This window comes from Hipposideros armiger, unplaced genomic scaffold (assembly GCF_001890085.2).
Source record: "Hipposideros armiger isolate ML-2016 unplaced genomic scaffold, ASM189008v1 scaffold_94, whole genome shotgun sequence".
Lineage (NCBI taxonomy): Eukaryota > Metazoa > Chordata > Mammalia > Chiroptera > Hipposideridae > Hipposideros > Hipposideros armiger.
Window position 1 is genome coordinate 3,397,080 of NW_017731444.1, and position 10,622 is coordinate 3,407,701.

The 10,622-nt window shown below is 43.3% G+C and overlaps 1 protein-coding gene across 2 annotated transcripts in view; it reads left to right on the forward strand.

The window, feature by feature from the left end:
• Positions 1 to 10,288, forward strand: part of TPX2 (TPX2 microtubule nucleation factor) — a 60,143-nt gene extending 49,855 nt beyond the window's left edge. Inside the window, exons 16-18 of one of the 2 annotated variants that reach the window (XM_019645650.1) lie at positions 1,842 to 1,953; positions 2,602 to 2,789; positions 4,385 to 10,288. In XM_019645650.1, the coding sequence (XP_019501195.1) occupies positions 1,842 to 1,953; positions 2,602 to 2,789; positions 4,385 to 4,495 (411 nt within the window). In that variant the 3' untranslated portion in view covers positions 4,496 to 10,288. The remainder of the gene's footprint in view (positions 1 to 1,841; positions 1,954 to 2,601; positions 2,790 to 4,384) is intronic. The other variant, XM_019645651.1, reaches the window with a different exon arrangement.
• The last annotated feature ends 334 nt before the right edge of the window (positions 10,289 to 10,622 follow it).

Sequence of the window (10,622 nt, forward strand, 5' to 3'; positions counted from 1 at the left end):
ACTCATGGCAGCCCAGCTCCAGGTCGAGCTGCTGCTCACCATCTTAGTTGTAGAGGGCAGTGTCACTGGCCCTCATGTGGGATCCGAACCGGGGCCCTGCTGCCCAGAGCTGGCGTCCTAAGCCAGCTCTTAACCAACGTGCCACTCTGCTGGCCCAATAAAAAATTTTTTAAGTTTTTCATACATACACAAAAGTAGAGAGAATAGTATCATGAACTTCCGTGAATCTGTCATCTGGTTCTATAATGATCAAAACATGGAAAATCTTGGGCCAACCGAGTGGCTCAGTTGTTTAAGAGTTAGCTTGAGAGCGCGAGCTCTGAGCAACAGGGCTGCCAGATCGATTCCCACATGGGCCAGTGACGCTGGGCCTGACCTGAGCTGCTGCTGAGCTGCCAACAGGTGGCAGGATGGCTCAGCTCGGCTGGTGAGAGCATGTGCTCCTAACAACAAGACTGCCTGTTAGATGGTGGGCTATGCTCGCCTGCAACTAAGACTGAACTTGGCACCTTGAGCTGAGCTGCCACCTGGATGGCTCAGTGGATAGAGCGTGCACTCTTAACAAGGCTGCTGGTTCAACTCCCGCATGGGATGGTGGCTACGCCCACCTGCAACTAAGATTGTATGTAACACAGCACCTTGAGCTTAGAGGCCACGAGCTGCCGACGGGAAGCCAGATGGCGACTGGCACCCTCCACAACGAAGACTGAAGAACAACTTGGCTGGTCCCCTTCTCTAATTCCCAACACCGTTTCTCTCCCCCAATTCCCCAACTGAAAAAAAAACACGAAAAACACGGCAAATCTTATTTCATCTATACTTCTACCTACTTATCTCTACACTGGATCCTTCTGCTTACACAAGATTACTTTGAAGCAAATCTTAGGTATCATTTCATCCGAAATACTTCAGTGTGTATCTTTAAAATATAAGGATTAAAAAAAGTAACACTATTATCGTAGTAAAAATATTAATTCCTTCGTAATGACAAATAGCATTCATATATCCCCAGATCTCTCATTTTTTTCAAACAGTTGAATTGTTCAAATCGGGATCCCCAAAATGCCCACATATTGCATTTGCTTGATAAATCTCTGAATCCCTTTTAATCTGTAGGCTCTTCTGCTTGCATTTTATATGTTGAATAAACTGGATTGTTTCTCCCATAGGTTTTCCACAGTTTGGGTTTCAGTCACTGCATTCCCATGGTGTTGATTAAATTCTGGTTAGATTCTTTTTATGGTTGGGAGAGTACTTTATAGGTGATTACAACTGGGAGTGTACAATGTCTACTTTTTTGGGGGAAATTTTAAGATAGGCTTTAAAAGTACAGTGCAGGTTTGAACTGCACAGGTCCATTTATGTGTGGATTTGTTTCAGTAAATACTGTAAATGTATTTCTCTTCCTTAATGATTTTCTTAATAACACTTTATGTTCTCTAACTTACTTTACTGAAAGAATACAGTATGTACTACATATAACATACAAAATATGTATTAATCGATTGTGTTATTGGCAAGGCTTCTGGTCAACAGTAGACTATTAGTAGGTAAGTTTTGGAGTCAAAAGTCATCCGAGGATTTTTAATTATGTAGAGGGTCATCGCCTCTAACCCTTGCACTTTTCAAGGGTCAACTGTATCTTAAAGGTACTTTCTAGTTCTCAGTGGGTTTATTAATAGATGTTATCAATCTGGTGTACCCATTGTAAAGCGGGTTGTAAGTGGGGCTTAGATGAAATCATCAGCTGTCTTTTTTGGTGAAGCAGTTAGAAACATTAGAGCTTGATCCACGGAGGTGGTAGTCATGGAAAGTTGTCTGACGGACTTTCTTTCAAATAGCTGGAGGAAGAACTGAAACAGCAGAAAGAAGCAACTTGCTTCAAGGCTCGTCCGAACACCGTCATCTCCCAGGAGCCCTTTGTTCCCAAGAAAGAGAAAAAATCCGTTGCTGGTAGTATTACATATACTCTTAGGGGATTGGGGCAGAATCGTCATAGACTTCCCAGGGGGGATGCCTGGAACTCAGTTGTGTCAGTATAACACAGAAGCATTTGCCTTTAGAGGATCTAGTCTTTTGCCTTTCTTGAACCCAGCAGCTATGTTGGTTTGCAGAATGTGTTGGGACCAGATTCCTAGAGCAAGACCCTAGGCAGAGGCAGCTGGCATTTCAATAACAGTTATAGGCTCTGCCCACCCAAAGAGGAGCAAGTAAGTGAGGGAGGGAAAGCCAGGACCTCTTTCTGGAGTTCACCCTGAAGCAAGCCATCGATAGAAAACATTTGATTCCTTAAGCATGGGGCAGGATGTCAGAAAATTGGGATTCTTCTCTTATATCTGTCTCAATACCGCTGTGTGGTTTTGAGCAAGCTACTTCACCTGTGTGGGTCCTGCTTTTCTCCTAATTAGATGATTTCCAGGGACCTTTCTACCCTCAAAATTCTAAGACTTTGTGGTTTACTCTACCTTTCTTTCAATAAAGCTTCCTTAGAGCTCAGCCCTTCTGTTGCCATGCATGTCTGTGCCCCTCTCTGCATCTGTGGGGGCTAGGTTTATGCAAGTCCTGCTTGTGCACCAATATTCTCTCTCTCTCTGTACTCAGAGGGCCTTTCTGGTTCTCTAGTTCAGGAACCTTTCGAGCTGGCCACTGAGAGGCGAGCCAAGGAGCGGCAAGAGCTGGAGAAGAAAATGGCCGAGGCAGAAGCCCAGAGAGCCCAGCAGCTGGAGGAGGCCAGGCAGCAGGAGGAGGAGCAGCAGCAGAAGGAGCTGGCCAGGCTACGGAAGGAGCTGGTAACTGGGCAGCGGGGGCACCGGCTGACCCACGTCTGGCTGCGTTGTTTCATCTGGACCTCGCCTTGTCCCAGAAGGACCTGTGGGGGCCTGTATGGCAAAGACGAGTACAAGCAGGAAGTCACACAAACCACGGGTGGTGACCACGTGGAGATGCAGACGAGGCTAAAGATGTGATCCACATATCTGCTAAGTCTGAGCCATAACTTTGGCCCTTTTTAGAAAGCAACCTGTCAGTTACAGAACTCACAGTGTTCATGAGATATAAACAAGCTAGGTGTTAAAAAAATACATTTATCCTTAGTATTGAAATCAGACAGAATTTCTTCCAAGGGTCTTCATAAGGAGGAAATCATGAGGCATAACTGTACACAATGGCACATTACCTAACTTATTTTTATTATTTCCTTAAGGCTTAAGAAAACTAAGGTGTTTTACAATTAGACAATACATACTTAGGGAAGAACATGGGAATTGGGCAGTAACTGTGTTTTCCTTTTCCTCTTAATACTTGACTCAAATTCTTTGGCGTTATAGTGCCTATCAGTCCGCATGACCCTCCATGCTGACACTAGCATAATGATTTAGATATTAGTTATCCAAAAAGAAAACTTAATTCACATTAAGGCCCCTTTGATTAGAAGGGCAGCAAACCACATTAACTAGTAATAAGGAAGAAGACAGTTTGAGATGGAACTTCATATGATTAATAAAGGGATGAATATAGAAACACATAAGTTGCTGAGATTTTTGTCTAAAAGTGCTAAGCAGCAGCAGATACAGTGGTTGGCGGAGGTGACGTGGCTGCAGGAAGGCTCTAAGGACAAATTATTGGGTTGTCGGAAAAGTCATGACGCATTTTTGCAACGAAAAACATAGAAAAAAATACGTCATGACTCTTCCAACAACCCAATATTAGAAGGGACTAGCTTCTCGGCAAAATTCAAGCTACCGTTTTCTGATTGGATGAAAAAAACAATACAATCCCCACTCCACATACACTCACAAAACCGGTATGTTTTCCATCCTCAGGTGTTTGTCCCTGCTTGCATCATAGAGCTTTTCCTTCCCGCCATTCTCCCCCAGCACAGTTCAGTCAATGCTAGTTAGTGCTCTGCTAATCTCACTTCATTCAGGATTGATTGTAGACTGCCTAGAAGGATGGATGGGACCATGTCTTCTCTCTGCAGCCCTCCCTAGTTATTGTTTTTTTGTCCATGCTTTTGGTGAGAATTAAGACTCAGTAAACTTAAGATTGTACTCTAGCGAATTCTTAACATGTATCTCTTCTCTGCTGCAATTGAGTTCAGCCCCATTACACCCTAGTAATAAACAATCAAACTGGGGATAGGTTTGACATCTTTAGTGTAAGCTGAGGGACCCTGCAAGACCTGAATAGAACCCTACTTGGGCTCCAAAGCTCATGTGCTTTTCCATTATACTACGTTACCTTCCCCCCCCACCCTACCCCCTCTTTGAATTAGTGACTGGGATCTGTAAAACTATACAAACATTTTCTCAAGGAAAGGAAAAAACTATAAGCATAGTTTGCTAACATCCTTATCAGTGGTAACTTGATTTTCTTTGCTTTGCAGGTGCACAAGGCAAACCCAATACGCAAGTACCAGGCTGTGGAGGTGAAGTCAAGTGACCAGCCTCTGACTGTGCCTGTGTCTCCCAAGTTCTCCACTCGATTCCACTGCTAAACTCGGCTGTGAGCGCAGACACCACCTGGGAACAGGAGCTGCTCTTCCCATCAGACCAGGAGCCTTCTTTCTTTTCACCAGGGCATGGAGAGAACCCGTTTCTCCAGACTTTTTCCTCACCAGTGCCCAGCAAACCGTACCTGACAAATGTGGACTCTAATTTTGTTGAGAATTGTTTTCCTACTTTACTGAGGCTAATAATAATGAGACTCAACTCACATATGTCTCGCTCAGACTCCATGTAGTTACTTCCTTTGAACCATCAGTTGCCCTTTAATATGGGTCTTAACTCTGACTAGAATTGAAAGCCTCTGTATCAGCAGTGTAATTTCTATTGCCCTTTCCCTCACTCCCTTTTTTTTTTTTTTTCCTATTTTAATCAGAAAATAAAGATAGTAAAATACTGAGATAGGATTTAAGTCATGGCTTCAATGAGGAACAATCAGGGTATCAGATTCTTTCCTCTTCTCTGCACAAAATGCATTTACAGTTGAGGAGCCCTTTGCTGAGGGGGAGAGCCTCATTAACTGCACAGCCAGGAGAGGCCTGCGTGGAGCGCTGGGGAGCCTCCCAGCTGCCATCTGCAAGCTTTGGGCAGAGCTGCTGCTAAGACACCAGTGCCGGTAACAGGGAACACTGTGCAGCACACCTTTCAAGCCCTCCAGTAACCTGGGCTGGAGTAAATGTTTGTCTTCCCCTCCCTGATTTTGTAATGTGATATTTTAAGTTTGTCAAGCCCCTTTGGAGGTCCTATCTTATTGGGGAAATGGGTATTTTGAGAGGAAGGTCCAGGAACGTTTAAAAGCACAGGCTTTCCCTAAAGGAAAGTGCTTTGTAACTGTTTTCTGTCTTATGTCAGCATATCCTTCCATGTTTGTTGACTCCCTCCCAGGAGCCACTCGGGAAGACAACCGTGTGTGTTACGCCTTTACACAGACTGTGCCTTCTTCCCTAAATGTGCTTTTTTTCATCTGGTGAACTCTTTCTTATAAGACTCAGCTCAAGTAAAATCTTTATAAATCCTTCCTTGACCACCTGACCTCCTCAGGTGATGACGATTCCTTCCTTTTTAGTGCCTCCCATGTGTTCCTTGTGTGTATCTCTAGTACAGCAGTTACACTGCTGAGTTATTTGTACTCGTTCACAAACTAGTAGGGACATAGGTACTTAAAATTATCTTAGTGCTTGAAGACAAAAATCTTACTCATCTCTGTATTTCTCGTAGCTGGCACAGAATTCACTAGGTCCCTGTTAAATAGTGTGTTTTCTTTTAGACTTGACATTATTTATGAACCCTACTCTGCACCAGTCAGCTACTCCTGTGCCAGGAGATATAAAAGCATCCATATGTTCTGCCCAGGCCAGTCCCAGGTACCGAGTATGATATTAAACCCATTCTATATTCCTTTCGTTTATTCATTCAGTGAGCATTATGTACAAGCCATTGCAGATTCAGCAAGAAGTGATTTGCAGATCCCTGGGCCTCCTCAAGTCCCACAAACTGATGCAAAATACGGTTCCTTTCCTTTATTCATTTCCTGGATGTATGTGGTATACAGTTCCTTAACTACTTATGTAGTTTATTTAACAACTATTAATTTGGTGCTAACTATATATAACTTGGCGCTGCTCTGGCCTCTAGGAATATAGATAGTAGTGAACAAAAATAGAAGACCTTATCTTCATGGAGCTTACTTTTTAGGAGGGGAGACATACAATAAGACAATAATAACAAGTGACTGCCCTCTCTTGTCAGGTGATAAATGTTTCCTTGACTGACAGCTGTGTGGAGAATAGACCGGTGGGGAGAGGGGGGGCATGTGAGATTGGAAACGGGAAGGTGAGAAGGTTCTTGCAGTTGTCCAGGTGACAGCTCATGGTGGCTTGAGCTATGGTGGTAGCAGTGGAGGTGGTAAGAAATGGTTGGATTCTGAATGTATTGTGAAGTTGTAACTGACAAGACTTGCTAACAGGTTGGACGTGGAGAGTGAGAGAAAGGGACGTTAAGGAGGGCTCCCAGGTATCAGCCCCAAACAGATGCAGCGTTCTCCATCCCTTGTACTCTGAGAAATCCAATTCTACCCCAGTCCTCATATCTCATGAGGATTCTCAGGGTGCACATTTTTTTTTCTGGTCACCTCTTGCTTTGGTTTTTCCACTTCTGTTAATCTCTTGGTTCCCCTCTTTGTCTGTCTTGTGTAACTTTTCTCCCTACTTTGTACCAGTGGTTCTCTTCTGATAGTTCACTGTCATTCATATATTTCCATCTGGTATGTTTTCTTCATTGTCCATTTTTTTGTTTTGGTTGTTTCATGTAGGAGAATAAATCCAGCCCTCCAGTTGAGGCTTTTGGAAAGAGCATTATTGACTATTGTGGACCTATGGGATCCTTCCATCCCATTTGCTTCCTTCTGGATTACCTCCTCCAGACACACCCACATCAGGGTGGTGATGTGTGATGGTCTTTTTGAGACAACAAAGAGGGACTTCATTACTTTAGAGCCAATAGCTTAAAATTGAGGTGCAGACATCATTGCCTCTTGCTTCCCAGAATTTCTGTTTCCCAGTGGCTCTCTCTTTCTCCGGTCTAATGTTGAGCTCTCTCTGGACCTCCTCACATGACCTTCGTTTTTCTAGCACAGCCACCCTTTCCCCTCCCCCCCCCGGCACTCAAACTCCCCCCATTAATTTTACAGAGAAATTCAGGTTCTTGATCCCTTCAGACCATGTCCAAGAGGGAGCCTCTCTTTCAGCACTTGGGTCACTCTGAAATTTTCCTAAACAAAGCATGTCCTCTGATAGGAATTCACTGAATTCTACTGAGATCTGGCTGTCACACTTTGCTTGACAGTTTTGCAAAGCTCCTAGCACTTGCGCACATGCAAGCTGTTGGAATTCCCACAGTTTCTGGAAGGACTGTTTTGTTTTCAGTGTTGTTTTGACTTGGCCATGGTTTCCCACTGCTAATAGTCTTGGGTTAATTAATATAAGATTACTGTTCACTCTTAACTTCGGTTGATGGTTTAGTTCTTGTGCAATTGCTTTGTTGCCATCTTGACTGCTGTTTTATTTCTCACGGGTTCTTTTCCACGGGGTTTTGTCTCTGGAAAGTGGAGCTTGAGTGGTAGACAGGCTGTAGCTTCAGTTGTTCCAGCGTTTAGCAGAGAGCTGTACACAAGTAATTGTAACACAAGATGGATGTGATTGAGTAACTTGAGACCGAACAAGTGCTGAGGGAGTTTAGAGATTCTCCTTGGAGGTGAGGTTGCAGTTCTCAAAGATGTTTTCCTTTCTTTCTTTCTTTCTTTCTTTCTTTCTTTCTTTCTTTCTTTCTTTCTTTCTTTCTTTCTTTCTTTCTTTCTTTCTTTTCTTTTCTTTCGAGTAAAAATGACGAAAGTATTACTGCCTTTTGAAAACAAAACAATACAGACTACATAGAATAAAACATGAACATCTTACTTCCCCTATTCCCCTTCCCCAGGATTCACCCATCATTAACAGTCGTGTATTCTTCTAGCATATTTTTTATGTACACACACAGATTTATAGATCATTTTTCTTTTTTATAACGATAAGATTATAGCATTCTGCATTTGCTTTTCATTTTAATTTGTCCTTTGAAAGGTTATACATTCACATGGTTCAAAATTCAGAAGCTACCCAGGTAACATAAAGCCTTCTATCTCTTCCCCTCGCTACTCAGTTCCCCTCCACAGAGATCGTGCTGCCAGTGTGGTCCCTTGCCAAGATGGCTTCTGCATATACGTATTCCTACCTCTCCCTTTTATTTTTGCACAAATGGTATCATACTCTACACTCTGTTCCTTGATCTTTTCCTATGTTCTGCATTGAGTGATGTGGTTCAGGTGCTGTTTTGGGCATGTCCGGGCACTTCCTCCTGACTGAAGTATGAAGCCTCTTATTGGAATCTAGTGACAGAGGCAGACCTGTAATGGGGGTCTAGTTCCTCTATATGATGTCCTAGTCCAGCGACCTGAGGTCCCAAGGACTCGAGGGCAGGTCGGCAACACCTGGTCTTTTAGCTCCTGGCTTAGCTGAGCCTTTGGGGGTTTTTTGGCTTGAGTATCTGGTTAAACCTGTGTAGCACCTTGGAGAAATCTTGACGTTGCTTTCTTTTGGTTCCCTTCTGAATCTTGTCTGCTGGGGAAGTTCCTCATTGCTGAGGGTAGCAGTTAAAAAAGCTGTCCATTAGCCACGTGGCTGGGCTCCTGTTTCTGCGCAGGCAGGCCGAGTTACAGCGTGGTGGTGCGGATCCAGGTAGGACTCCGTCAGCATTCTGAACCCTGAGCTGCCGTCTGCCTTGCAGCCTGCCGGGATGCTCAGTTTAGACAACATATAAAGTTTCCTGGATACGGGACAGACCCAGGCCTATGGAAAGAGCAGGGAGGTTAAAGTGTGTGGTACTTTGAGCAGTGACGAAGGCGTCACCAGGGAGATGACATGTTTGCTCCGACGCCAAGAATGCCAGGACAATTTGTTATCCAGCTGAAGCCAGTGGAGTTGCTACAAAAAAGAAGCCTGTGGACAAACACGTACTTTTTCCCCGTTACCTTTGTCTGCTTGCCTACCCACTCTTCTAGTGCTGTAGTGAAGGCTACCAACATCAAAAATGTCTGATGGTATTTGCTATTCTCTTGCAAGAGAATAAGAGGCTGGACTCAGACCAAAGCATGGCTTTTATGTACTGAAGGTATCAGCTTCCTGAAAGGGCTTGACAAATGCTGTCATTTCACTCGTAGAAACCATAGTTGGAGGGGGAGGGATGGTGAAAGGCTTAGGAAAAGACTAGGTTTTATTTAGGAACTATTTCACCAGACTAAGCCTAAACCTGAAGATATCAATTTGCCCTTTCCCCTTTCCTTCACCTTTTATTAGGAAAGAAAATCCTGGCTCGTCCGATCTGCAGAGACCCATGTAGTTATGGGGCTGGTATCCCAGGACCTCACAGGCAGGTGTGTGAATGGGCCGAGAACGGTAGCCAAGCGCTGTTGCCCAGCTGGCTTTGGCACCAGCGGTATTCTCGCAGGTCTTTCAAGAGCAAGGGTGGGAGCCGCCGTTTGCAGCTCGTCAAGATACTGCAGAGTCAGTGGTTGTAAATAATAATATGAAAACCAGTTTGGGCAGCATTGTTGAGGCTTGCTTGGTGGTAATAAGGAGAAATGGAACCCTCTAGCCCGACACTGACAGACTTTCACTCATGGGCACTCATGCACACAACCTCTGTCACTTAGAAAACCCACTAAGTGAATAGAAAGTCACTTTTAAGTTTTCTATATGCAAAAATCTCACAACACTGTTGTTTTTAGTTTTAAAAATTAGGGTTTATTGGTAATTACATACAGTCCAGAATATACCTGGTAATAATAGGAGGAAGAAAAAAAAATCTATGGTCCCATTACCCACCTTAAACACTGGTGTTTCTTTGTATAATCTCTATTTTTGTGTGTGTATAAAACTTTTATGTTTTTACATTGTGGGGTTTTTTGGTATATACTGCTTTTTTCGCTTAGCATAGTTGTAACTCAAATATTTTTCTTAAATCACTGCATTCTTTGTTAATACCAATTTTAACAGCAGCATACTGTTCCACTGTTCCGGTTTGCTTCTCTGTTGAAAATGCTTGTTTTGCAAAGGATTTTTCTAGACTCTATTTATTGGACAAATTTGCCTATATTTACTTCCTTCTAATGTATCGTGACTGTCTCAACTTTAAATGGCTGTTTCAAACCACTTAGTCAATCTTTGTAATTAAAATGTTTAAAGAAAATGTAAGCCCCTCCCAAAAGCATAATTAATATTCTGGCATACACATTTGCAAAATGGAAAGCTCCTATTGGCTGATGTGATGTCAGTGGCACTGGCACTCATGCTCAGCGAAAAAGTTTATTGGCATTTAGCAAAGTCTTTCTGGAGAGAATTGTAGTTATGTTGTTTTAAAGTCTTGGAACTCTACATCTTCAGACACATTCACATAGTGAATTGTAGTCTCTAAACATTTAGATCAGATTTGAAAGAACACCCTTGGTCGGGACTCTCGTTGGGGCTGTGATGTGTCTTTGGGGAAGGGTAGGGAGGAACAGGAAATATAATCTCACTTCTGTCACTG